This window comes from Mycteria americana, chromosome 19 (assembly GCF_035582795.1).
Source record: "Mycteria americana isolate JAX WOST 10 ecotype Jacksonville Zoo and Gardens chromosome 19, USCA_MyAme_1.0, whole genome shotgun sequence".
NCBI lineage: Eukaryota > Metazoa > Chordata > Aves > Ciconiiformes > Ciconiidae > Mycteria > Mycteria americana.
In genome coordinates this window covers 388,538-415,231 of record NC_134383.1, presented here as the reverse complement: position 1 = coordinate 415,231, position 26,694 = coordinate 388,538, and the positions used below count along the sequence as shown (strand labels likewise).

Genomic DNA, 26,694 nt, shown 5'->3' with positions numbered 1-26,694 from the left:
ACCCCCGGGGCGGGCGGCGGCGGGGCCGGGCCGGCGGGGCCGCTGTCCGCGGTGCTGAAGCGGCGCCGCCGGCCGGGCCGGGGGGCTCCGGGATGGGGGAAGCGTGGCCAAGGCTTGGGCAGGGCTCACCGGGGAGCCTCGTTTGCCCGGAGAGAAGGGGGCCGAGGGGAGACGCATCGCTCCCTACAGCTGCCTGAAAGGAGGCTGTAGCGAGGTGGGGTCGGTCTCTTCTCCCAGGTAACAAGGGACAGGACGAGAGGAAATGGCCTCCAGTTGCGCCAGGGGAGGTTTAGACTGGATATTGGGAAATTTTACTTCACCGAGAGGGTTGTCAAGCATTGGAACAGGCTGCCCAGGGAAGGGGTTGAGTCCCCATCCCTGAAGGTATTTAAAAGCCGTTTGGATGAGGTGCTTAGAGACATGGTGTAGTGGTGGGCTGGGCAGTGTTAGGTTTACGGTTGGACTCGATGATCTTAAAGGTCTTTTCCAACCTATACGATTCTGTGATTCTGTGATCAGTGCTGGGTGGTTCCTCCCCAGCCCCGCCTTGGGGCTCAGATGCTGCTGCTGCAGAGCCGGGGGAAGGTGGCGGGTGCCAGCCTGGGTCGGCAAAGACCAGTGAGCCCCAGTGCCAAGGAGCGGCCTCTGGAGCAAGGCAGCATCTGAGGTCCCCACCACTCCTGCCTCCAAAGGCGGGGGCCACTCAGGCGTCCCGCCACACCGACCAGAGGGTGCCCAGCGTGATGCTGTAGGCCAGGACGGCCGCCAGGTACGCCCGGAAGAGCAGGACATCCAACACATAGCCCACTTGCAGCCACTCGCGGGCGACGTCGCGAAACTCCTCGCGTTTCTCCAGGAACTGGCGGATGGCGGTGATCTCACGCAGGATGCCGTGCATCAGCAGGGAGCCCTCCGCCTGGCCGGCAAAGGCCGGTGCGGGCCTCACGCCCCCCGCCATCTCGCACTCCCGGGGGTCCTCGCAACCGTAGGGGTTCAGCTTGGCTGCGGGATCGAGAGAGGCAAGAGCGAAAAAATCTCTTTAGGCGGGGAGCTGGGATTCCTGCGGGTGACCGGGCATCCGGATTGCCACGCAAACAGGGGCTGCGTGGACATAGACGGCTACACAGGGCCCAGTCCCCTTCGGTTCCCGTGGGCCCCCTCTGTGCAGCCCTTACCTGTGCTGTCGTTGTTCTCCACCTGCCTGGAGATGTCCGAGCTCTGCGTCCTGCTTTGGCTGAGCTTCTCCCTGTCCCGGATGCAGAGCAGGACGGTGGCTCGTTCCAGCAGCAGGCGCTTCACCCAGCTGGGGACGTGGGGCTGCAGGTCTTGCTTGTGCACCAGGCGCACGATCAGGATGGTCTCCGTCAGGCTGATGACGAGCAGCGCCATGCACACCACAAAGTAGATACCTGCGGAGGTGTCGGCGAGGTGAGCGGCCTGCAAAGGCTCATGCGCAGAGCACGGTCCTGAGCGAGTCCTCCCTGCCCGCCTCTCTAGGGGACCTGTGGTCTCCGTACGGAGCAGCAGCTCCTGCTGCTCCAGGCCCGGGACTGCCGTAGCCGTGGGCTTGGCAGGTAGCACTGCCGTACCTATCAAGGGGGTGCCGACCGCAGTAGCCGGCAGCGTGTCGGATACGATGATGAGGAAAACTGAGTAGCCCAGCAGGAGGGTGATCTTGAAAGAGACCCTCTCGCCACTGTTGGGAGGTAGGTAGAAGCCCACGATGTCCATAACCATCAGGAAGATGCTGGGGAGCAGCAGGCTGACGGTGTAGAAGAGGGGACGTCTCCGGATGACTACCTGCGGGACAGAGAGAGAGGAAAGGCTCAGCGAAGGGTTGAAACGAGGGCTTGAGCTGGTGCGGCTCTGCGCCAAGGCAGGCGAGGATGGTGGGACGCGCTAAGGTGAGCCAGGGGAAGGGCTCAGCACCAGGAGCCTCCTGCCCGCAGGCAGGAGCACCGCGGCAGGGAGCGGCTGGGTGATGAAGCACCAGGGACGGTGGGGAGACCCTTCCTTAGCGCCCCATCCCCGAGAAGCGTGGCGGCCAAAGACCCTCACGTAGAACTTCATCTCGGCATAGCTGTCGCTGCTCTTGACGCTGAACTCCTGGAAGCGGCTGAGGACGTAGAGCAGCTCCCACTCGCCCTGGTTCATGAAGACGCTCCGGTCGAACTTGACCAGCTCCGGCTGCCGCCACAGCGAGAGGTTGATGTCACGGACTGGGGGGCGGAGGAGAGGTGAGGACCAGGGGTGCCCGGCCCGGAGCACCGGCAGCTGCCGGCACCTCCACGCCGGGCTGGGTGCCTGCCCTCCCCGCACGCATCCCCGATCCGCTGGGGCCATCTAGAGGGACGAGTCGCCTTCTGCACGGAACTCCAGCCCGGCCGAGGTCCTGCCCGCTCCCCCCGAGCTCCCCGGCCGCGGGGGTCCCGGCACTCACTGTGGTGCAGCCAGCTGGTGAAGGTGAGTGAGCAGTTCTGGACGTCGAAGGGGAAGTTGTAGATGTCCAGGCTGCAGGCGGTCATCACCTGGATGGGTTTGAGGTTCTGCACCTCCCCGTGGTGGCCAACGTAGACGTAGGGGACATGGGGGGACTTTCCGACGTCCACGCTGGGGGACACGAAGGACAGAGACCGGGGCTGGGGAGCGCTCTGGGCAGGGGCTCCTCCTGCTGAGCTGCGTTCGGGAAGGGGAACGGCCCGGGAGCCGGCGGTTTACCCCCCGAGCTGCTTTTTTGGCAGTACCCGTGCAAGCGTGCCTGCCTGGCGTCACCTCTGCGCTGCCCCGGCTGCTGCCCTCTCCCAGCCCGAGGAGCGTTTGTGCCCTTGTCCTGGGGCTCTCTGGAGCCGGCGGGAACACCTTAAATCCCAGCAAAGCGGGGAAGGACGCCGGCTGGCTTCACGGGAAGGGCCGGCAGCTCTGCAGCTGCCCTCACATTGTGCTGCCTTCACAAAGCCTTTCTCCAGATATCTGGATCCCACCCCCGGCACGGCGCGGGTAATTACCGACAGTTGCGGTTAGCCAGCGTTGGAAATGGCCCAACTGCCGAGCTGTTCCCCATCTGCAGCTCGCCCGACGCAGGGAGGCTGCCAGCTCTGTGCCGGGAATACAAAGCGTGGGGCGGCGTGTGCCCACGGTGGGCGAGGGGGCCCCGATCCCCGGGCTGCCTGCCGCGGCCCCGGGGGTTTCACCTCACTCACAACTCGTTGATGAGGATGTCGGGCACCCAGATGCTCTCCGCGGGGAGGGAGATCTGCGTCAGGTTGTCGAAGCGCGCCGGGTCCCACCTGAGGAACTCGTCCGTCCAGTGCTGGGGGACAAGGGAGAGGGGCTTGGAGGGCAAGGTGCCTTCCACCCCGCCGGGACCCAAAGCCACGCTAGCACCCTGCCATGGGAACCAATCTCCAGCACCGTCCGTGGGAGGGAGAAAAGGCTCGTCCTCCAGCTGCCGCACCACCCACCGGTGAAAGCACGGAGCACGAAAGCTGCGCCTTGAGCTTCGTGCCCTACAGAGGTCGCGTCATCCCCTGGGACGGGTTCGACCTTGCTGCGCTCCTGCAGGGCTGCACGCTTCTCCCGTGGGAAAACCTGCATTTGCAGGGGTGCTCGGCCCCGACGGGGGTCCCGGCGAGGGAGGGGGGACAAGGTGGCACGGTCTCATCTGCTCACCTGCCTGTACCAGATGTAGGTGGTCAGCACCTGGTTCTTCTCGTCCTGCGGGAAGAGGAGGACGCGTGTCGGCGCGGGGGGCACGGGCGCTCTGGAGGACGGGCAGAGCGCGCCAGGAGGACGCTGCACACCGGGCACCGTTCCCCTTGCTGCGGACATGCAGGCGCTGCCCACGCTGAAGGCGGCGTTCCCCACCCCGTGCGGGGTGGGAGCAGAGGACTCACCACGCTGAGGATGGCGTAGACCATGAGGTCGATGGCCACGTTGGTGGTCGTTCGCCAGTCCCGCACGGGCCGGGTGCCCTTCTGGTAGTGGGCCAGCAGGTAGTGGGACAGGCGGCGCAGGGCGGGCTCGGCGGGCTCTGGTGGCCGGCCCCCGCGCCGGGTACCTGCCAGCAGAGGGAGGGGGGATGGATGGCGGGCTGCTCGCACCGCGGCGGCGGCTGCCATCGCCCGGCGGTGTGCCGCGAACGGCGGGATGCTGCTGGCTGCCATCCCTCGCTTACCGGTTGGGGTTTCCCATCAAAGCTAAATAGGAGCATCCCGATGGGAAAGAAGCCTGCCCGCCAGAACCATCACCTAACGCCTCATTAATATCTCCTGCCGTGTAGGTGCATGGGGCTGAGACCTTCCCCGGCCTCGGAGGGCAGGGCTGCCGTCTTCTGCCTCTCCCGGACGGACGCCAGGACAGCGGCAGCGGGGGACCGTGAGGGACCCGCTGCCCCCAGAGAAGTTTCCTACCGCTCGCTACTTCCAGGGGCGTTTCTTCGTTGCTCTGCAGGTGGAGGCAGTGAAGGTTAGAGATGAACCAGGATGCTAAATTCATTTGTATCTCGGTGTTTGCTTACTGTGGCCACAATCCCTTGGCTGGTGCCGGCAGCACTAATCGCAGAGCAAACTGCTCGTGGCACCCGCGCCCTCGCTGCAAGGCAGCCGGCGATGCCGCGGCCGAGCCGGGGCGGCAGAGCCGCGCTCGTGGCTTTGCTCTGCAGCACGCCCGGCCCCGGAGTCCAATTCCCACGTAATGAAAGGGACTAATTGGAATAGATCTGCGGGAACTTGGGAAAAGCTGCCGGGAAGGGAACTTTAATCTGTCTTTTAAGCTAAGAAAAAAACCCAGCAGCCTCAGCCCCTCCAAGTCTGCAGGCGATCAGTAATGCCGGGGAGCCGGCCGGGCTCACGGCCCTCGCCCAGGCAGGCGTGCGCCGACGGAGGCGGCCGGGGGGGGCGAGAGGCGGCAATTACGGCGAGGGGAGGAAAACGGGCGCTGCCGTCACCGCGGCTGGGGCCGAGCGGCCTTTCCTGCTGCAGCCGGTGGCAGCTGGCTCGCGCCCGCGCTCCTCCCTCCTCCTCCTCGCGCTCATGCCGCCGAGCTCCGGGTTGGGACGCTCTGGCTTTGCAGAGGGAGGACTGGGCTGGGTTCGCCCCGGCCGCGCCGTGGGTCTGCCGCAGACACCGTGCCGGTCTGCCGGGCCCCAAACCTGTGCCGGCAACTCGCCTGGTGCAACTCGGCACAGCCCTGGCACACGGGCGTGCGTCTGCACAGACCTGCCTCCCCCCTTACCTCCGGCATCGCTAAGGCGAGAGAGCCGTCGCTCCCGCTCCTCTTCCGCCACCTCTGCCGGGCTAACTGCGGGAGGAGGTTTGGGAGCCGGGAACGATGTCCCCACGAGAGGGGCTATCTATCTGACCAGCCCAAAGATCCCAGTTACAAACCTGCTGACAGCTTTCAGCTGCGCTGGTGCGAAACAGCACCGTGATTTTTCTACTATTTCCCAGGAAGGTTCAAGGAGAAAATGATAATAATGACAGCTTGCGAACATTTTGGCAGTCGGTTTCGCACCGTGCGGAGCTGAGGTTACAGACCATAGGCACAGCATCGCTTCTGCGCGCTGTCGTCCCCAAAACCCAGCTCTGGGTTATGAGGGATGAAACGTTACTTGAGAGAAATCGCTTTATCGGGCGGAGGGCTCAGGCAGCAGCCTCCAGACAGCAGGACGCAGGCAGGCAGGAGATCACCCTGTTTCTCTCTCTCTCTATCTATATATATATATCCTCAGGGCTCACACCCTGCACGCTTCCAGGGTACTTCAAAGCCCCGCACCGATGAGCCCGCAAGACAGAGCCGGGTTCAAACGCCGCACTGCCTTGCTGCGGGCGTTCAGCCTGCGTCGCCCAGGCAGGCAGTGCCTCCGGGCTCTTGCAGAAGAGGTTTCCCACACTTGGGCTTCTCCCAGGTACGCTGATTTTCAGTAGCATTAAGGTCTCGATAAAAAGCAGCCTTTGCATGCCGCGCTGCTCGGGTTTTAGGAAGGGATTGCACCGTGCCGTTCAGCACGGCGAGCCCCCCGCCCTGCCCGGGGCCCCCCGCCTTACCTTGGCTCTGCAGCATCGAGGCGAGAGGCAGCAGGGCCAGCAGCGCCCCGAGAGCGGCGGGCGTCATGGCTCTGCCGGCTCCCAGCCGCTGCCTCCCTCCTCTCCACCTCCCTAGCCTGCCGGCTCCGCGGAGGAGTGAACCCGAGCCGGGAGGCAGGCAGCACTCCTTGCTCGCTTTCCCCCCGCCGTCGGGTTTTTGAGAACGCCCAATTAATCTCGCGATCAGCCTCTCCCGCTGCATCAAGTTTCAGGCTGGGAGGATGCGAGAGGAACCCACCCAGCCACCCCCCACCCCGCCGGCTCCCCCGGGGCTCCCCCGTCGCCCGCCCAGGCGCCGAGCCACGGAAAAGCGGGTTTGGGGGGTGCAAGCGTCGTGCCTGCATGCAGCAGGAGCGGGGGCCACGGCGGGGTGGGGAGAGGAGAGGATGCTGCAGGCGCCAGGGCTGCGCCGGGAGCTCATCAGCGATCAGCGAGTCGGGGGAAGCCCTCTGGGACGGTGATCTGTCCCGGGAGGTTACAGAGACGTGGCACTGGCACGGGGTGGGTTCCATCAGCAGGGAATGGGGGCTCTGGAGGTACCGGGCTCCCCTTCGCACCCTATGGCGGGGCAGATCCGTCCCGCCGGAGACGGACGCACGGACAGATGCAGGTCGCAGGTAGTACCAGCTGCCTGCTGGCCTTCTGCACCCCTGCCTGTGGGCAGCAGGATTTCCCCGAGGGCCTGCGACGTGCACCAAGACGAGGGTCTATTCTCCTTGCGGCAATTTGCATTTAGATGCAAATTTCAGCAAAGGAAAGCACTTCTTACCCGTTTCGGTTTCCCCAAATATCCAACAGCTTTGGGCAAACGAGACCGTAAGCAAAGGTTGGGCCCGTCTGATTGAGAGCAAAAACGTCTGCGGCGCCCGCCCACGCGCTGGTCCCCCGCTCAGGCCGCAGCATCCTTCCCTCCGTGTCAGGGCATCACCTCCTCAGGGTAAGGCAACGTCCCTCTGCCCGGTGGGCGAGCCTCGCCCCGCCCCCCATTCCCTATAATCTTATATATTCACGTACGTATGTCTGCATTTACGTGTGCTGTAGGTGCCTGTGCCCCCACGGAGCTGCCAGCTGCTGGAAGTGCTAGGGAAGCGGTGGGCAGGGACCGGAGCCCGCGGCGGCGGCGCAGAGCAAATCGCATCAGATGGCAGCGTGGAGTCACTTAAACAAGATAAGAATTAGTGCGCGGCCCTGATGAACTCCCCCTCGGCTGCCAGCAGCGGTGTCAGGGAGAGAGCGAGAGCAGAGCCGGGGCTAATTTGATTTCTCGGCTCCGTTAGCGGCTGGCAAGTCCCCTCCCGGGGAGCGCAGGCAGCTCGGAGCTCTTTCCCCTTATTGAATCTGGGTAATGAAAATCACGGGCAGCGCCGCCGCGGCGCTGGGGACTGTGCCCCGCTCTGCCCCCTCTCCTCCGGCCCCCCGCATCCGCGGCGGGCAGGATGCGGCCGAGGGGGCGAGGACCGCTCAAGCGGAGCCTCTGCTGCAGCATCATTAACTCTGAATTTTCTCCCTTGGGTTTCACGTCTTCATCTTAAAGAGATTTTAATGTAGTTCCTATCAGCCCTCCTGTTATCGGATATCTAATTAGCGTGATCTATTATAGCCTCCTATCACGCGCGCGTGCAGGGGGCTCTTGTGGGACTTTTTGTGGGACGGCTGATATCAATCGGCAGCGCCCGGATCAGATTTACTTTCCGAAATGGCGTAATGGGATTTTATTAGCCCTGTAATCTGCTGCGCGGTAATTGCTTTTCTGGGAATCAAAGCGCTCGGCCTCCGGGGCTTCCCGTGGCTCAGCCCCGCGCGCTGCCCGGGCTCTGCCTGCAGCTGGGCACAGCAGCATCTCTGCGCTGCGATGGAGACGAAGGGCTTTTTGCTAGGGCAGCCGCACCGAGAGCAGGCACCTCGGCTAGGCGAGCAGCAAACTTCTTAAGCCGGTGCTTAGCCAGGAGCTACGGTGAGCTGGGAGGCTGGGGAGAGCCCAGAGCGCGGGCACCAGGTCCCTGCGACGCTCGGTGAGGGGACCAGCCATGCTCAGCACTCCCCATCGCCCCAACCTGCCCTTACCGGGAACGTGACCGAGCCCCGCGCGGGTGTTATTCCCACGGCAGCGTTAGCCTCGGCAGCTCCCGCCCTGTGCCGTGGGACTTGCCGGGGGCTGCGGGCAGCAGGGGCTTTGGCAGGCGTGCCACCGAGCTCTGTGCAGGACGGGATGCTGCAGCCGGGCTGGGGACCACGGTGGGAATGGAGAGGGAGGGAGGGAGGTCTCAGCTGTGGCGGCGCGCAGCACCTGCCCGTGCGGAGCAGGCGGGAGAGGGAAGCAGCCCTCCTGCGGGCTGCCAGGACTCGCCTTTCAGAGCGCGTTTGGAGCGTCAAAAGCAATAAAGCATCGCGGAGGAGCCCTGGCAGCGCGGCTGCCTGCCGGCCCCGGCCCCATCACGCGCCCGAGGCCACCCATTACGGAGCCTCGCGCTCCCCCGAATTGCACGTCTGCTATGATTTAACGCTGCGAGACATGAAATAAACACCGCGCGCAGGCAGGGCTGCCGGCTCTGGCACGGGCGGGCTCGCAGCAGCCCCCCACGCCGGCGGGGTGCGGGACCCTCGGCGAGGGCAGGAGAGCGAGCCACCCTCCTGCGGGGCCGTGGTCCCCGGGAACGCTCGGGGTTGCCGCATCCCCGGGGCACTGCGAGGGTCCCCAAGGCCAGGGGGGCACCGGGGGTGTCTCCCCCGGCACCCCCTTGCACGGCTCCACGACCGAAGCAGAGCCCGGAGCGGGTGCTCGGTGCTACGCCCTTGGCTAACGCAGTCGCTGCCGTGGGTCATCGCAGACACTGGTAGCTTTGCAGGTTCGGAGCCCACCCTCACCCCACCAGCAAAGGAGCCCGATGCCTTTAAATCCCTTGGCGACGGGAGGGGAGCGCTTTCCTTTCAGTCCTCTTCTCCATTAGACACCCTTCAGGTGTTAGCAATATCCTGCCACTGTTTCGTTAGCCATTAAAGCCCGGTAATAACCAGCACGGGAAGGTGTTTGCAGCCCGTTGCTGTTAATGAAGGAGATCCAGCTCGTCCCGAGCGGGGATGGCAGCCACGCATCGCAGGCACGATATCACCCGAGGTTAGGCAGGAATTGCCTTGCTGAGAGCAGACCCGACCGGTATTTAGTCTTCTGTGACCATCTTTTCCTTTTTATTTTTATTTTTTTAAAGGAGGCCTGTGCCGGAGCCTCTCTGGGCAGGAGAGGGAAGCTGGGCTCCAGCGCCAGCTCCGCTGCACGGGCTGCCTGCCATCTTCTCGGCAGAGACCCCATCCCAAAGGCAGATTTGCAGCCGAGATTGTGCACGTGCCGGCTACCTTTACGTAAAAATCTCGCGTCTGCCTTCCTCACCTTTCACCCCAGCACTTCTGCTGCGGCTGTAGTTTTTAAGAAGTATTTCCAATCAGAAACCAAAACCAGTGCTTCCAGCCTGGGTTTTAATAAAACCACATTGGCCATTACAGCTGGGTATTTTTCCCTTCATTTTCCGGAGGAATTGAGAAAGATTTCCAGCAAATTGGAAAGGTTAATTTGGGCCGAAAAGGCTGTTAGCTCTTGATGTAAAACACCTGAAAAAGCCTTGCAGAAAAGCCTCCTCCCTCTTGTTCCTGTTGGAGTCCAACGCGCGGCCGGGGGGCAGCAGCCGGGCTCTGCCCCGGTGCCGGGGGTCCCAGCCCTGCCGGCTTGCCTCAAGAAGTCCTAGTCCTAGTCAAGAAGCTCCTGCAAATGAAGCCATCCTTCTTCCACGAGCGGTGCGGACAGGGGACCTGGTCTGCGGGGTGGTGGGACAAGATGGCCGGGCCAGGGGATGCTCTCGGGCCAGGGGATGCTCTCGGGCCAGGGAGGGAAGGCAGACACAGATGCAGGGCGAGGCAGGGAGGGCTGCGGCGGTGCCAGAAAGGTCGGCCGCTGCGGCACAATGCGTGGGGACGGCCCTGGAGGGAACGGTGGCTGGAGACGGGCCGGGAGCACGTGCTGCTCAGCTGCGCGCAGGATGCTGCCGATGGCCAGGCTGCCGCTCTGGGTGCCGAGGGGACGGTGAAGGTCTCCAGGCTGCACGTGGGCATCGTGTCCTGACTGCTCCACGGCCAAGGATTTCACAGGGAAGTATGAATTTGGGGGTGTCTCCGTTTCTGGGTGCCGAGCTGGAGACAGAGCCCAGCACGAGACCTTGTGCTGGGGGGCGGGTTTTGTGGCAAAGAGGAGATGAAAACTTTCGCTGTTTCTGTTTAAGAATAGGAACGGGATCCTTGTGAGGAAACCTCAAAGAGGTTGCGCCAGGCAAACTCACAAGTCGTGGGCGACGCGACCCGGAGCCGGGATGCGACCGAGGGGCAGTGAAATCTCCCTCATCCTGCCGCGCAGGCTGGAACTCCAGGTGAGAAATTCCTCCTTCCGAGGAGGAAGTGCCGTCTCAAGCACGAGCGTTTGGTACCCTCCGAAATTCCCCGCAACTCACATTCCCCTAGTGCTAATACACCATTCTGGCTGGTTTTTTTCCTTTTTTAAAGCACCTGCAGTGCAAATTGCTTCCTTTTGCTAAGAGAAGGTTGTACGGAAAGCTCTCGGGACGTGGAAGGAGTTGGGTACGGGCAGGTCTTCAGCTCGCTCTTCGTCTGCGGGCGTACGATCCCCCTGCAGTAAATTATCTTTGCTGGAACGGTGCTTTGACTGCACTTGACGCTGCAAACGAATCGCCAGTATCTGTCCTGCGCCCTAATCGGTCACTGCGGCATTAATCAGGCTGCTAAACGTAACAATACACACCCTCGGCAGACCCCGAGTCAAAAATATGAGGCTGAGTAACCAGGACGTTCAGAATTTTTACAGTTAATAGGTTTTTTTAAGGTAGGGAAATCCCTGGGGACCCCTCCCCAGGCGGGAAGCTCTGGCCGCAGGCTGTGCCAGCCCGCAGCGTCCTCGTCGGACCACGGCCCGGCTCTTCCTCCTCGGCTGAGACGAGGAGCCTCGCGGCACCAGCTGGCTGCCGGAATTGCCTCTCCGCCGGCGTTATTCCCAGCTCTTCCCTCTGCCTTTCCCACGTACCTTGCGTCTCGCTTGCTAAAAGCCAAAGGTGCTTCGCAGAAGCGTCATTGCTCTTCCTAACAGAGGGAGCCTGCTTAGAGCGAAACGGGTGGTTAGCGAGCGGGCGCTCGTGTTTCTCTCCCCCATCTTGGCAGGCAGATGCCACGGCGTCTGGCGGGGATGCTCCAGCCCTGGCACAACCGTACCTGTGTTTCGCAGCTGGCCAACCTCGATATAAGGACATTGGAAGTCTTCTCCTCCGAGAAGATCATCTCCCTGCTCAGCTTTCCCCCAGGTCCCTGTAACAGCGGGATATTCCCAGGCAGGACTACTCTCTTACGGATGCCAGGCAGGAGGCAGAGGATGGAGGCGGTGATGAAGCCGAGGCCGGGAGCTGCGTGCCCGTGGCAGCACGCGGGCATCCCATAGCAAAAATTACAGTGCCCAACGTCACCTCCCTGTCTCTCGCTATTAATAGCCTCGCAGTCTCCTGAAATGGGCAGAATTTCTTACGCTGCGTTTAAACTTTACCAGTCATCTTATTTTTAATTTGTATATCAGGGAAATTGGATAACACCGCCGGCTTGCTCAGTTTTACTTTATCGATGCTGCTAACTCCTCCTCCTCGCCCTCTCGCCTCCCAGATTCCTGAGCTGGAGCACCTGTGAGAACGTGGGAGCCAGGACGATCCCGGAAAGGGCCACGCCGAAATTCCCACACCTCTTCCAAAACAAAAGGCAAGGGATGCTCTGTGACCCCCCAGGGAAAATCCACGTGCGGGAGATGCCCACCCAGCCGGGAAAGGGCACTTTGGCTTGGGAATTAGCAAAGGGGGGGACGGCGGTGGCATCGTCCGACCCTTTTACCCCCTTCCTCCTGCAGCACCGCAGCTCTGTCGGGAACGCCGACGCCAGCATCGCCGCCGCAGCGGCTTCGGTGCCCGGCCGGGGAGAAATGCGGATCGGCAATTGTAAGCGACACATTTCTGATGATGCAGAAGGATATTTTGCTCGCCAGCCCCCGGGGAGCTCGGCCCCGCCGGCTCGTCAGGCTGAGCCAAATTGCCCAGGCGCCTGAGCCGCGTCTCATCTGCGGCGTCCTGCGCGTCCCCGTCCCCGACGGCCACGCTGACGAGCTGCCGACAGCGTGGGATCCGCGCGGGCTCACCCGGATCCTGCGCAGCCCCCGGTCCCTCGCTCGGGGTGCCTCCGCTTCGGGGTGCCTCCGCTTCGGGGTGCCTCCGCTTCAGGCGTGAAGCTGTTTTATGAAGAGAAAGGCGAACTCCCGGCCGTACCTGGACGAGGACGCGCGGGGAGCGGCGCTCGAGGCCCTGTGCTGCGGCGCGAGGTGACAGCGCCAAAGCGATGCCCTTTGGGGGGGGGTCTTCCAGCGAAAGACCTTCCATTCGCCCTTCCAGCGAAAATACGCCCGGGGAGCGACTGTTTGCTCCCACTTTTCCCCAGACCGCTAAACCGCCAGTTGGCAGACGCAGAGCGCAGGTGACTGGTAACCAGAGGAGGGTTAAAAATGCCATTTTGTATTAGGGTTGTGATTTTTTTTTTTTTTTTTTTTTTTTAAATCTGAAGAGGAGGGCTGCGGGGTGGGAGAGCTCCCTCGGCCGCCTGGGGCCCCTCTCACCTGCTGCGGGGCTGAGGGGGGGGGAGGCAGGCCCGGCGCGGGGGGGGCAGGCCCGGCCCGGGGGCACCGGGCCCGCGCGGGCGGCCTCCGCCAGGCGGCGGGGCTGCAACCGGCGCGGCCGCGCATGCGCGCCGGGCGGCGCGGCCCCGCTCCCCGCCGGCATGACGGCCGAGCTGCAGGCCCCGGGCGGCGGCGGCGGCGGCGGCGGCGCGGTGAGACGGCGGGCGGCGGGGGGGGGCGGGGAGGGGGGCTGCTCCCGCCCGCCGCGGCGGGGCCGGGGCCGCGGCCGCGGCCGGGGCTGCCGCCGCCGCGCCCGGCCCTCCCGCCTTGCCCCCTCGGGCCTTGGCGGCCCCGCTTCCCCTCAGGCCCGCGGCCCTGCGCGCCCCCGCCCGGAGCCCGCTCGGTGCGGGTTTGCGGCGCTTCCCGGCGCGGCCTGGCCCGCAGGGCGACGGCCTCGCTTCGCGTCCGGCGGCAGCCGTCGCCTTGCGGCTGTTTCATTTCAAAAGGCCTTTGGGCGCTCGCTGGACCGTTCGCGGCGTTTGCCTTTAAAACCGTCGTGGATGAAGCACGGCGCGGTCGTGGTTTCTTTTGCGGGATGCGCGCCGTCCCGGGATTCCGCTCCGCGGAAAGGCGCACGGGTGTCTCGGGGTGGGCTCCTCACGACGGCTTCCTCCTCTGCAAAGAGCAGGAATTCGCTTTCTCCTTTCCCTCTCGCGAAACCAGCATCTTCTCGTACCCATTAACAAAACCCGTTGCTCCTAAACATCAGGGCTCTGCAGAAATTGTCTCTAGAGGGACCCGGACCCGAGCGCGGAGCGGGACGCGTGGCTCACCGCTCCTCCTAAGAGAGCACCTCACCATAAGCTGCGGTGCTCTCGGCTCACGAGGTCGGTGTGCGCACGCAGGGACTGCAGCCCAGTGCGGCCCGAATTTACGCAGGCGTCCGCGCTCCCCCGTAGCATCTCCGCGCTCTCGGGACACGAGAGAAACGCTTCTGAGAGGCCAGCGTTAAAGGCGTGAGCGGGAAGGAGGTATCGCCCTTGTCGTTGTGCGGTTAGAACCTGCATTTGCGCGGCAGCGGTTTCCCACTTGCGCGGGGACGGTGTCAGGATGGTGCCTGATGCGCGGGAGCGCGCGGTGATGGAGGAAGAGTTCGCTGGCCACCGCTTCTTCCCTTGGTGGATATTGGTTTGTGAAAGCCTCAGTCAGGAATGCGGGCATTGTTCCTTGCTGCCGCCTGTGGGTTTTTAGCCCTCTTCATATCCATTTTCCCGCTGCAATAAAAAGCACAGCTGAGGTGCAGAGGCTGAAGGCCGTGGCTCTGCGTGCCTCTCCTACGCGGCCACCGCCATCTTCCTCCTCCTCGCACGCTGTTATTTCTGGAACCCCCTTGAACTCCTGCACCACACTTGCACCCTTCCCCACTTGCAGTTTCTTATCAAAACAAACTACTACTGAGCGCAGTGAGTCGCGTTAGAGCCAGGAAAACGGCAAAACCTTTTGGGGTTTCATCACTCCCTGGCCGACTGTAATTTCTGTCTCCAGTACCCTCCTTCCTCTCAGCCTCTGGGTTTTGTACTCATCTCCTGTTGTTGTAATTTAATACTAATAGCATTTTGGTTTGGGTTGTTATTTTTCCGGCAGGTAGGAGTTTGGTTTGGTTTGGTTTTTCAAGTGCGGTGCGTATTAATAGTGGCAGCACGCTGGAGTTAATTGTCAGCTCTGGAGCTTGTTTTAAAGCACCATGGTGCGTAACCTCAAAAAACAATCAACCAGACTAGTTATGGCAACAAAACCACGCGCGCTCCCCAAAAACTTAACAAATTTGTTGCTCAGAGTGTGGTTCCCGGTGGCTTTTGTGGGCTGCCAGTCGGCCGCAAGCCTCTCGAAACTCGTTGTACGGGATAAGCTCTGCGCTATTAATACAAATCTTTCTTCTCAAAGGCTGAATAAAATTGCGCTGGAAATGGTTAGAATATTAAGTGGTAACTTAGAGCGGTGGATCGGTAATTAGCTTTTATGGTTACGGCAGCCTTTGTTAAATCCTCCTTCTGGTGAAGCAGAAAAACCCCTGAAAATCATGCCCTGTCCTGCCTCGGATTTTGTTGTTGTAATGCAGTTTATTAGCGTGGGGGTTTTTTTCCCCAACGGAAAAATACGCCCTGCAGCATTAGGTGGGGTTAGCCGACAAGCACGGCGCTCGCTAAGGTGGCGAAATTAGCAACATGATATAAGTGGTTTGCCTTTGTGAAAGTATGCCCGTCCCGAGCCTCGTACCCTTGGCTCCTTATCGTGCGGTTCCTGCTCGTGCCCCTGGCTGGGCCTGGGGCTTTCCAGCGCATCTCGGCCTTTCTCGGGGCTAAAAGAGCACGCGGGATGGGTTGGGGGGGGTGCGCATGCACACACGCTTTTTCTTGTAAAAGTTGAGCAAAAGTAGTGTTTTAGGTGGGACTATCAGGAATAACTTGGCGGGGGAATTCCCATCAAAAAATGATCTAGGAATTTTTTTTGTTTTAACCACCGGTATGGGTGCCTGCTCTCTTTACGGTATTTGTGCGTGGAGAAGCATCCGTCAGCAGTATGGGTGGAGGGCTCAAGGAAGTAAGTAACTTACTGCTCGCTGGGTGGAACTTATGCTCCAATGGCATGAAAGCATCTTAAAATTTGTCCCAGTGATGAAAGTAAGTAGAACCTTGAATTTATTTGTCTGTAATGTTGCCAGTTAAGATTAATTAAACGCGTGCTCTTAAACTGGGATTCGTTGGACTGTGCTGACAGCGGGATCCTAGGTAGCCTTTATAAATCAGGCATATGCGATACAGTCCCGGCTGTTTTTCCTGCTGTAACGTCCTTCCTGTACTACGTGTGATGCCGGCGCTACGGAGCTGTATCTCACGGCGTCAGATGTCACCCGGACTGAGCCGTTGGCGGCAGCAGCTGAACTGCGGCCACGAAAGGGGGGCGGTGGGACCCTCGGCATCGGGGCTCGCTGCTGGAAGGGGCTCCTCTTAGAGAGCTGCCTCTCCTGATAGCTGGTTGACTGAAGTTATTCATGGCTTGGTAAGCACAGTGACCGCTCCTGGGGTAAGCCAGAGCTGCAAAGATTTGATAAGTCTGTTAAAGAAAATTTCTGTAATTGGTTTATTTAAGTGATTGAACCAGTCAAAGAATAGGTTGTTGACCGTGGCTTAGAGCGCCTATCTTGCCAAACCTCGAGTGGCCTGTGCGGTGGGGGAAGGAGAAGCGCTAGCAGCCTCTCGGGCCCTTCTTCTGACACCTTATTGTCAGTGAGAAATGACATGCACAAATGGCATGTGCGGCCAGGCTTAAAATAGCCCCTCGCCGATGCCCTGAGAACATGCGGCCTCCTTATATGTCCCGCTGCACATGCCACTGCTGCCTGGGGGAGGGGGTGCCCGCTCCCACCGCAGGTGCCGTGCATCCGACAGCGGGGATAGCCTTTCCTCTCAGGCCTGCTGACGTGCTCGTGAGGACACGGTGGACTGAATGTTGGTCTGTATATTTAGGGGGAAAAAAACGGAGTACAATGTTCAAGCTGATGTTGGTATTGCCCTCAGGCAAGTGTGACCGGGGTTTTGTGTCAGTCTGTCAGTGAAAAGGAAAGAAAGAAGCAATACTCCGGTGAGCTCTCGCAAGCCTTGCAGAAACAGCTTGATGTCTGTCCTGGTCACCTTTTCACACGAGCTTTCTTTATTTCTTGCATGTAGGATTGCCAGATGCTTTTAAACCAGCTGAAAGAGATCACAGGAATTCAAGATTCAGCTTTCCTTCACGCGGCTCTAAAGGTTTGTGCCTGTTCTCGTTATTCTGTCAAAAGGAGACCTCTGAATTTGTCTCAAAAGTCAGGCAAGTTCAGGCTCTCTTAAAACATAATGCACGGGTCGGATGTTCGCTGGCATGTCAGTGGGCTGATAATGAGCCAGTCCTCGCTAAAATAGTCAGTGCGTGGCCTGTGAAAGCGATACAGGGTGTGCTGCGTGGAATAGTTTGGTTCATGTAGGAGGTGACGGGTAAATCCTCCGCTGTTTCTCTGCCGCTTGCTCGTGCTTCATTCAGGCGAACCTGTGAGGCAAGCAGCTACGTGAGGCCAGTGTTTGCTGGTGTCAGCAGGGAACATGCGGTTTTGGGGTTCGTATGTATTCGTCCACATCTGGCCCAAAAACCCCACGCTAAGTTGAAAATAGTTCGTTTTCCTAACGCAGGCCTTAAAATCTGTGCTGCGGCAGCGTGTGCTATGCTAAAACGTTGTAAACGTTTCCTGGAAGTTTCGCTCCTACGGGGCTGTTATCTGTGCGTTGTGGTAAACACAAACTTAGCGGGTCAGAGTAGGTTTTTCTCCACGTAAACTGCTTCAGGAGTTCTGGACAGCTGCAATGACATCGGTAGCTTTGTGGCTGCTGGTTGTTTTGCCCATCACCAGAACAGTCAAAGTGAAGGGACACGGGAATCTCGGGCCCTTGGAGAAGCAACATTTACCTGGAAAGATTCCTCCTCGTAGTGGGTGTTTTGGTATTTATAAATTGCAGTGTTAAACTGGCTGCAACCGCATCAGTCTGGAATCATCGGACGCTGTCCGTCCTCTTGAGATGTAGCAGCAGGATGTGGGCTGTGCTGAAAGTACACAGAGAGGTTTGTTTAAGGAAATTCTTAACTGTTTCACGGAGAAATAATGTCCAGAAAAAGTTAGAATAAATTTAAAGCAGTTTAGCCCGTAGCGATGGTCTGAAGAAAGCCCTAGCTCAGTAAGAGACGTAGGTCTTGAAAGCCACAGAGGGTTTGATGCCTGTGAGGCTCTCCCGGTGGCAAAGTACCCTGTCGCGCTTCAGGCCTCCTGCGACTACTTGGATCTCTTGTGAGGGAAATGAAATTAGTTAATGGAGCCTATATTGTCCTAGTAATAAAGCCAAAGTGCATTCCGACAGAGAAATTCAAGCCTTCGTTCTTTTCATTTTTTACTACTGCTTGTCACCAACAGATTGCTCTCTCCCGTGGCCAGAGAAAGCAAAGTTGGTGGCGGAGTGCCTATCTCTACCACGGACGCATTAAATGTCATGCAAATGTAGATGAAGTAACCCTGCCGCTATGGATTTTTTTTCCCCTATCATTCTGCTAGGCTGCTAATGGAGACCTAATGGAAGCAGTCACCTTCCTGACAGAGGAGCATGCTCGGGAACCGGCTCAGGACACGGCTGCTGCAGAGCCGTCCGCTTGGGAAGGGAGTGCTGTGGGCAAACAGCTCCCACAAAGTAAGTGCCTCGTCTCTGCTCACCCTTAGGGTTTCACGAAAGGGGAAGCGTCGGTCCTCCCTGCTTCTGCCGGTGAATCCCTCCAGCTCCTGTCCTGGCACTGATCCGATTTTGCCAGTGCTCGCCACTTGCCGTGGGACAGCCCAGGGAATTAAACCTTCCTGGTGAAGGGGGGCTGCATCCAAAAGGAGAGTGCTTTAATAGTGTTTTAACAGTGTTTGTAGGTGACACGTCATAGTTACAAAGCTATCGTTGTTTTAAACAGTTGGTCTTGGCTAACAGAGAAAACCCGGAAAGCTCCTAAAGCAGAGCAAGCAGAATAGAGAACTGAATCCCTGTCAAGGATCATACATTTCTTTCTAACAGCATCTGCTGGCAGAGCAGGCAAATGGAGTGTTTGGCAGCGTATTTTCATGAAAACTTGAAATGTTGTTTGAGCTAGCAGTTTGGCTACCTGAAAAATGTTTTTATAAATGTTATGGGTATTGGCAAAAGCGGGCCGTCAGTTTGGTACGTTTAGATGTAAAAAGCGTAATTGTAGTCTGAGGTTGTTGAGAATAGTTTCTTTAAAGCTTTTTGCTAATGACACAGCTACTAACTGGAGCTTTCCCAAGCGATGCTATCACCGGACAGGTTCACAGTGCCAAAAACCTGTGCTGGGAGCTTTGAAGCAACACCCGGAACAGCGCGGCTGCCCTTTGTTCCACTGTATAAGGCTTCCACCTCTTCCAGAACTACTCATTTTCCTTTCTCCTTCTTTCCTACGTAGCTAGTAGATGAAATGACTCATAGCTGAGCATCCTGGCATGAGTGAAGGAAGCAATTCTGTGTGATTGTGCTGATTTTATTGGAATCCTTTCGTTCTCAAAACAGGGTCGGTTGTCAACACCGATGTCAAGGCACAGCACACATAAGCAGCAGCTGATGTTCCTGTTTCATTATTTCGAGAGATTCGAAATGTTCTCGCAAGCTCTGAGTTTGGGCGTAAGGAAATCTGGCCAGTACACAGCTGCACGGTCTGTCCTGTTCTCCTCACCCCACCCACTCAATGACTTTTTAGGTTTGCTAGCACGATCCAAACTACAAGGATTTGTATTTAAAACTTGAGCTAGAAAATTACGCTCTACCAATCGAAAAATGATGTTTGTGAGGTGTAACATTTTTCTAGAAGTTCCTTTTAAAGGAAACGTTTCCCTGCTCCCGGTGGAAAACTGATTAGAATGCTGCCTCCGCTTCTAGGTGTTACTGCTGCACCTACCCCTAACAACGAAGACGACCTCCACGCAGTCGACGCCTTCAGACCACTGGAATCGCCAAAAGCTCAGGCTGCAGAAAGAGATGCTGCTGAAAGGTCAGTGGGTCCGTAAATTGCTTTTGGTTTTCCCAGGTATCGTAAGGGGATTCTTAGGCTGGTAACTGCAAAACAAACGTAAATCGCCTGCCGGATGTATACCTGCTGCTTTTAGATGGTGCTTGGGTCATTATTGCCTTCTGGGTAGTTGACCTTTGCTTCTGGGGCAGCACTGCAAAGGGATAGTTGAAATAGAAGCAGCAGGTTTAGTTGTGGCTTACCCAGTCCCTGCTGCTCTTGCTGACATGCCACCCAAAAGGATGCCGTGCTGGCATTGTGGCGCCTGTTGAAGAAGCACCTTGAAATCTCATGTGTCGATTCACCTCGCGCCAGTCACTACGTAGCTGTCTCCTTTTCACCGTGGGCTGGATTTGCCTCCCGTAATGACCAAGGGCACCAATTTTGTGTGCAGCTAGTTCACGGAGAAAAACGCGCCTACGTTATTACCTCCTTCCATCGTTCCAAATTGTCTTGCAGTCATGTTTTCCATCCACCTCACTTGAGAGTTGAAACCTTTCTGGAGTCAGATAAGCCGTCTGTTGCGCTGGGTGTCACCCGCCAGCGCCCGGCTGTAGTGTCCCGCTTGTGACTAGACGGGGAGTAGGGTTCCTGCAGTCCTGGAGAATCTCTGTGAGCTGGTGTTTTACGGCACGGTGTGCATCTTTTGTAACAGACCCCAGGAAGCGCATTCTGCTGAAAACAAAAACCGGTCCAAAAGGAAACGCTGTGAAGTCTGGGGAGGGAACCCCAAGCAGAATGACTGGAGAAGAGTGGGCGACTGGCCCGTTGGAATGAAGAATATTGGAAATACGTGTTGGTTTAGCGCCGTCATACAGGTAATCCGATCGAGAAGTTCTTCTGGAGTTGCTGCGGTCCTGGAGTCAAAATGTTTGTCAGTTAGAATTAAATATGCAGCAGCTGTCTGAAGTCGTCGTCGTATGCAGATGAGTGAATGTGAGCGCGCTCAAATGAGACTTCTGGTTTTATTTGATACGGTTGTGATTTATTCTGGGCGTGCACAGAAAGAGCCAGAGAGCAGTTGAATAGACTTTGCGTAAAAATAGATCCAGATACATCTAATCTGCATGTAGGTATGTAGGGTTTTTTTGGTGCAGTGATGTCCGAATGCTTACTGAATGACAGAAGCTTGACTGGCAAAGTGAACTGGTAATTTAATTTTACTGCAGTTATTGTTGGCGCCATGATACACGGTGTATCGTATTCCGGCTAATGGAATACACTGGCATAGATGCTTGAACGAATAAGCCACTAGACGGCATATATTATTAGTGATAACCTAAACACGAAGAGACAACGATAAGTGGAACCGAACAGATTTGTCTCTTCTAACCATTTCACGTCAGCAGATAGACGTTAATCGATCGTACGTCTCCAGCTTTGAGGGGAAGTAAGAAAGCTTCAAGTGGGCTCCTTTCTCACCGTGCCTCGTTCCTGGATGCTTTCTCTAAGCTTGCCTATGCAGAATAGCATACCCTTTCCTAAAATGGCTATAGATATCCTAGAAATGGCAGGATGAGATTTTGTTCTTTGGGGGGTATGGACGCGCTGGTCCGGCACAAAGACTGCTCACTTCCTAAATGTTTATTTAGTACCGCAAGGCCATCGAAGAATTCAAAGTTAACGAAAAAGCTGTCAAGTAAAAGAGTGACAAATGGGCATCGAATTGCAGTGAGTCACATGCTCGCAGGTGCTGACTGGTCTTTCCCTCTCCTTTCCTTTCAGTCTCTGTTTCAGTTGCCAGAATTTCGGAGGCTGGTCCTCGGGTACTCCCTCCCACAAAATGTGCTCGAAAGTTGTCGTAGTCGCACTGTAAGTTCTCATCGAGTAACGCTGTAAAGTTTCCCTCTTTTGTGGTACGCTGTTCTGCTCTTTCTCGAAGCAGATTTAATTTGGGGCCATCTGAGACTCCTGTGCCTATGTTAATGGATTTCAAATCGTCAGGCTGGGTTAAAGACAAATTTGGGAAATACTTTTCAAAGACAGAATCCCTGTAGAAAAAAATCAGATGCTTCCCGTAAAGCTTTTCTCTAGAGCTTCTTTCTCACTGTGGTGTGGGGATAAATTTGTCCTGTAAACCTTTGTTAGCTCCAGGTTGTTCACGTATTTGCACGCACCACGGAAGAAGCGGTATTTGCACCGGTCTGAAGGTCCCTCTAGCCCCGGTACCTTCTGAGAGCGGTCAGCAGAAGGCGCTTAGAAAATATTTACAGAAAAAGGCGTACACAGAATTGTCCTTGGCTTGTTTCATCATTCTAGCTTGTGGCCACCACCTTTTAAGTGACTTTGCTTTACTTGCCTTCACGTGTGCTCTCGATACTCTAAAAAACCCAAAGTGCAGACAGAACCAATCCATAAATTCACCGGGTTTTGCCTTCTGTTTTAGCAGTTAGTACTTCTGGCACTCTTTTCTCTAAAGGTCTTGTTTCGGTTAAATTTTTTCTCCCGTGCGTCCATCGGGAGACCAGATTGCTTCCGAGAAATGACACTGCCTGTCTTTCTGCTTTTGTCCTTTCTAACGTCTCCTCTTTCCTTGGTCATTAGTGTACCTCTTAAGGTATGTGGATGTCCTATTCTGTAGCACTTTGGTTTAAGATGCTGCTTTTTTTGAGTTGCAGGAAAGATTTGGCTTTTCTTCTTTTTGCAATGCAGGGAAAAAGAAATATTGCATTCATGCAAGAACTTCAGTGTCTGTTTGCTTTAATGCTGGGGACACATCGCAAGTTTGTAGACCCTTCTGCAGCACTGGAACTCTTGAGGGATGCGTTTAGATCTGCTGAAGAACAGCAGGTAAAACTGCGTTAAAAAGCCTTTTGCTTTCTTCAAAACAGCACTCGCAGCCACGGCAATCCTATTTCGCTTCATCCTGCTATTCCTTTCAGAGGCCTCTTCCCATGTTTGTCAACTGACAAGCAGCTGTCCCTGTGTCATTTAGGCGAAATGTACGTGCTTGCTAATTAAACAGCCAGCGTAACAGTGCTCTACCCGGTGCCATCTGGGTAGTTGGGTAGCGATCACAATAATTTCCTCTGATCTAGCTTTCTGATGAGCAGAGCGTTCATTATCAGTCTAAATCAGCACAGCACTTCAGTTTCACACTGCTTTCGGCTGGGTAGGTACAGCAATGCCAGTCGGGTTGTATTCCAGTAGGTTTGTGAAACCAGGAGACCGTGAAAACGCGTTCTGGTTGGTATTACGTTTGACTCTCGCCTTTTGTCTGTCTTCTAGCAAGATGTGAGTGAATTTACGCACAAACTACTGGACTGGCTGGAGGATGCGTTCCAGCTTGCTGTGAACGTCAAGTGAGTTTTTTGTGATCTCGGGAGTTTGACCTGACACTGAGGAGAAACTGATTTTAAATGCCACACCTTAAGAACCGAGAGGGCTTTAAATGAAAATGTTGTAGTAAACAAGAGTGAGTTTTTTGTTTACTGAGGATGATGCTCCTTAAGCTCGAAATACGCTTATGAAGTGTTACATGTACGTTTTCTGTACATAAGCGTAGGACTTTATTCAATGCCCATATGGCCTGCAGAATAACTAAGCTTTTTAGGGGAACTCAACAGAACTGGTGTATGTGAAAGATCCATTTTTTTGAACTGCATTTCGAAAGGTAGCACCTTCACTTTTTTTTTTCCCCCTTGCCAGCGTAAGTGTTACAATGTGCTTTTGAGTATGGAGACAGATGAGAAGCTTCCTCTGTATTCTGTGCTTGGATAGAAAACTTTACGTTTGACTGTAGGAAGGTTCCCAAGCAAAGGCTTAGATTATGACTTGGGGCTCTTCTGCAGCCCATGGCTGCAAATGAACGTGTGCTTTTTCTTTCTGAAACAGGAGCCCTGGGGACAAATCTGAAAACCCAATGGTACAGCTTTTCTACGGGACTTTCTTGACTGAGGGTGTCCATGAGGGTGAGTGAAGGGTTTGGTAGATTCACGTTTTAACTCCTTTGAGTGTTTCGATTTATAGCAGTGACGAGACAGGATTTTGTTGCACGTGCCTGATGAAATTGCCTAGTTCTTTAAACTTGCAAATGGTCTCCTTGATAAAATTGTCCGTAACATTTATAAAGTCTGTCTCCTGAAAACCTTAAATACTTGCAAGCGCTCATGTATTTGAAAGCGCTTTTTATAAGGAGGCTTACCCTGACAGACGTGTATACAGAGAGCTGCATGCTCTCGCAAGTAGCGCCTCTGGTGCTGACAACAAACTCTTTTGAGTTAACCAGAGTTTTTTGTTCTCTTACATTAGTTCACGGGTTTTGTATCGTTTCCATCATCCAGGCAATACCTTTTCCAAGATCGAAGCCTTTGGTCAGTATCCCCTTCAGGTAAACGGTTATCGAAACTTGAACGAGTGCTTGGAAGGAGCCATGGTGGAGGGAGAGATGGATGAGGCGACAGCATCTCAGTCAGTGAAGTACGGACAGGAGGTTAGTTCTAAGTTTTGTTTTCGAGCTTTTCGTTGCCTGCTGCGGAAAAACGCAACACATACAGCGCAGTGGTGTCTCGGTATGTTTTGATAACTTGAAATGGCAGTTGTAAACATCCCCTAAGAATTGAATACAAAATATTTTCTGGATACCTGGAATCTCGCATAAATGTATGTTAGTGTTACGTGGCGAGACACTAAGTCTTTGCTTATTTGTAAAGATCTGTTGTCCTATATAACCAGTTCGAGGAGTTTGTTTTAAATTAAAAAGGTAACCATCTGCTTCTGATGGAAGTGTGATAAAGTCTCTCTCTTTCTATTGAAGCCTACCTGTACCTGAGTAGGGGGAGAACCACTGCCTCCATATTTTCGGAGGGTAAAAGTACAGTGCTAAACTCCATGGTATGCCATTTGGAATTTGTATCTTTCTCCCTATTCCAGTGTGTGTGTTTTCTTCTCATTTTCACTCTTATCTTCTGACTGTGCTGATTTTTTTTCTCTTTTTCTTTTTTTTTTTTTTAAATCTCACGAATCACAAACCAATCATAAAATACTTAGTTGCAGCAAAGTAGAAAGTGAAGGTGTACCGTTACATTCAGCATCCTACATGTGTAAGAGCAACTGAGAGGTTCGCTTAGAGAAAGACTGGGAAATAACATTAAGAGATTTGCAAAGGTGTCTGGTGTAGAGGGGGCAGGGAAAGGTGTTTCAGTTCTATGAGAGTGTCTGAAAAATGCATTACTGTGGTTTAAACTAGCGAAGGAGAAATGAAGTCTTGGGCGGGTAAGCCCTGTCTGACTCCGGATGCAAATGATTGCTTCTGGCTTTCCTAGTTCCTGCCTGAAGCTGTCCAAATGCATTTGCAGCAGATGTAGGTGAAACTGGTGTAGGCTGGTGCCGGAGACAAAGGGACCCAGGGAGCTAATCGGGCAGGTTCTTTTCACTCCAAGCTTTTTAGTTCCTCCCAATCCTTTTCCGAAAGATAAGGGAAATTGGGCTGATCCTGGAGATGTTCTAATCATTCTTTGTCTGTGCGGATAGAGGGGAAAAGGCTCTGCCTTTATTTCTCAGAAATCTGACTGTAAAAACTCTGCGTCTTAATTTCACTTCCTAGGATGTCGTGGCTAGAGGACTGCGTGATAGGGGACATAGAGAATAAGGTGCATTTTGTCTTTTGAGAACGTAGGTGAGCGTACTGAAGCTGAAAGCGTCAGTGGGATTAACGAGAACTTACTTTTCTCCTAGATAATAGGTGTGTAAATCATTCCTTCTCTGGTTTTATGTTCTCTTGTTCTGAAGATTGGGCTGCTTCTCAAAAGGCTCTGCTACCTGGCCATTTCCTTCCAAAGTTTTTTAAAAATAATTTAAAAATACACCTCCATCGTAACTATTTTAGATCTGCACGCGTGCTGTTGCACTTTGGCGTGGGGCAGATTGATTGTGGCAGGACATCTGACATGAATCCTGCAAAGGAAAATGAGCTTAGCGTGCTCATCCTGAGTCCAGCAGGGAGCATTGTCTGGGTGGTGCCATGCTAAGGTAGGCGAAGGACACCTCTGGCAGTGGATGCTGGAAGTATTTGTGACCCCAGGAAGAGAGAGAGGAAGCGTAAATTCAACCGAGAATTTTTCTTTCAGCATGGCTCTTTGAAACAGTGGATGAAACGGACAGACAGTGGGTTTCTTCTCTGAATCTCCTAAATTGAATAGTTTGTAAATAGACTGAGAGAGGATGAGGAGCCAGGTACTGCTTAAGGACTTCTCTTTTGTTCTTCATCATTGCATGTGATCTACGTTAGCAAAGAACTCTCTTGGAGGCTCTTAGCTGACATCCAGAGTTTGTGTAGTGTCTGCTAATTGTGTAAAATTCAGTGCTGGACCCGTTAATCCATCCAGCTGGATGCATCAGGCAATGAACAGTAACTTTCTGAAAGCTATTATGAGGCTTTTTCACGGTAAAAATGTAAAATGCAAGCGGGAATTTTAATCTCGTAAAATTTGGCTTTCCGACTAGTCACTCCGTAAACAAAATACATACTAAATCAGTATTTAAAGACAAACAGACATTTAAGATCAGTCTAAAATCATTTAGGATCGGTCTAAAATGTGCCGTTTAGCAGTCATCTTAAAACAAGTCCCTTTGGGGGCATTTCTGCTTTTGTTACAGCGCTGGTTTACAAAACTCCCACCGGTACTGACCTTTGAACTCTCCCGATTTGAGTTCAATCAGTCACTAGGACAGCCAGAGAAAATTCACACCAAGCTAGAATTTCCCCAGACTATTTATATGGACAGGTGAGTTGTTCCCTTGTACGGTACGTTTAAAGCTATTGCTTTATTGTAATTAAAGAAATTAAAGAGGTCGTGCGGGTGAGCAAGGAAGGATTCTGAAGTATTTATGAAAGATTGTGCATGTTAGCAGTAAATAAATCTCATGCGGCAGGGCTCTGTATTTCTCTGGTTAGGTACCTCTACTGCAGTAAAGAGCTTATTCAGATGAAGAGAGAAGAAATTAAGAGACTGAAGGAGAAAATGGTGATGCTGCAGCAGAAACTGGAAAGGTAAGTAGTCAGCTAGCTTTATTTTTGTGCCCTGTGGGAGCGTGCAAATGCTTCCTTTCAAATGAGCTTTCCAATAGAAGAGAAATTGGTAGAGGAAGGACAAACAGAACCGGGTTTGCTCTGGGAAGTGTGGAGTGAGGAAGTGCGTTTTCAAAAACAAACTCCTGGTTTTGATGGTTTCTGACTATTACTGATGCTGTTACATGCATAAATTCTTTAAATAGCACCATTGTCACTGTCAGCTATGTTGGCAGGTTTCAGTGAGGAAGCCCGGTAATACATTAAAA

General features: G+C 55.2%; 2 protein-coding genes and 1 long non-coding RNA gene across 9 annotated transcripts in view; 2 read left to right on the top strand and 1 right to left on the bottom strand.

Annotated features, from left to right (window-relative positions):
- Positions 1 to 703: 703 nt before the first annotated feature.
- LOC142418931 (5-hydroxytryptamine receptor 3A-like) lies at positions 704 to 4,163 on the bottom strand. The gene is made up of 8 exons (XM_075521421.1): positions 3,894 to 4,163; positions 3,670 to 3,714; positions 3,201 to 3,310; positions 2,441 to 2,610; positions 2,059 to 2,219; positions 1,590 to 1,800; positions 1,176 to 1,409; positions 704 to 1,002 (listed from the first exon to the last, which is right to left on the bottom strand). Exons 1-8 carry the CDS (start codon positions 4,161 to 4,163, stop codon positions 704 to 706), a joined length of 1,500 nt encoding a protein of 499 aa, XP_075377536.1.
- Positions 4,164 to 4,202: 39 nt separating this feature from the next.
- Positions 4,203 to 6,962, top strand: LOC142418877 (uncharacterized). The gene is made up of 3 exons (XR_012778414.1): positions 4,203 to 4,464; positions 5,729 to 5,905; positions 6,882 to 6,962. It is a non-coding gene; the product is annotated as an uncharacterized LOC142418877 (long non-coding RNA).
- Positions 6,963 to 10,423: 3,461 nt separating this feature from the next.
- USP28 (ubiquitin specific peptidase 28) overlaps positions 10,424 to 26,694 on the top strand; it is a 30,461-nt gene continuing 14,190 nt past the window's right edge. For 2 of the 7 annotated variants that reach the window (XM_075521010.1, XM_075521007.1), the window contains exons 1-12: positions 10,424 to 10,495; positions 16,509 to 16,586; positions 17,915 to 18,047; positions 19,287 to 19,398; positions 20,072 to 20,234; positions 21,142 to 21,228; positions 22,069 to 22,206; positions 22,645 to 22,718; positions 23,251 to 23,327; positions 23,700 to 23,848; positions 26,014 to 26,141; positions 26,312 to 26,407. In XM_075521010.1, the coding sequence (XP_075377125.1) occupies positions 10,439 to 10,495; positions 16,509 to 16,586; positions 17,915 to 18,047; positions 19,287 to 19,398; positions 20,072 to 20,234; positions 21,142 to 21,228; positions 22,069 to 22,206; positions 22,645 to 22,718; positions 23,251 to 23,327; positions 23,700 to 23,848; positions 26,014 to 26,141; positions 26,312 to 26,407 (1,292 nt within the window). In that variant the 5' untranslated portion in view covers positions 10,424 to 10,438. Of the gene's footprint in view, positions 10,496 to 12,873; positions 12,993 to 16,409; positions 16,423 to 16,508; positions 16,587 to 17,914; positions 18,048 to 19,286; positions 19,399 to 20,071; positions 20,235 to 21,141; positions 21,229 to 22,034; positions 22,207 to 22,644; positions 22,719 to 23,250; positions 23,328 to 23,699; positions 23,849 to 25,484; positions 25,591 to 26,013; positions 26,142 to 26,311; positions 26,408 to 26,694 lie in introns of those variants that run through there. The other 5 variants (XM_075521008.1, XM_075521014.1, XM_075521009.1 and 2 more) reach the window with 5 other exon arrangements.

Bases quoted from the DNA above. Each gene is read 5' to 3' on its own strand.
- LOC142418931 (XM_075521421.1), bottom strand. From the start codon at position 4,163: ATGGCAGCCAGCAGCATCCCGCCGTTCGCGGCACACCGCCGGGCGATG. The intron at 2,611-3,200 runs GTGAGTGAGGTG...CGTGTCCCCCAG, and splicing joins GACATCCTCATCAACGAGTT to CGTGGACGTCGGAAAGTCCC. The intron at 1,003-1,175 runs GTAAGGGCTGCA...TCGATCCCGCAG, and splicing joins GGAGAACAACGACAGCACAG to CCAAGCTGAACCCCTACGGT.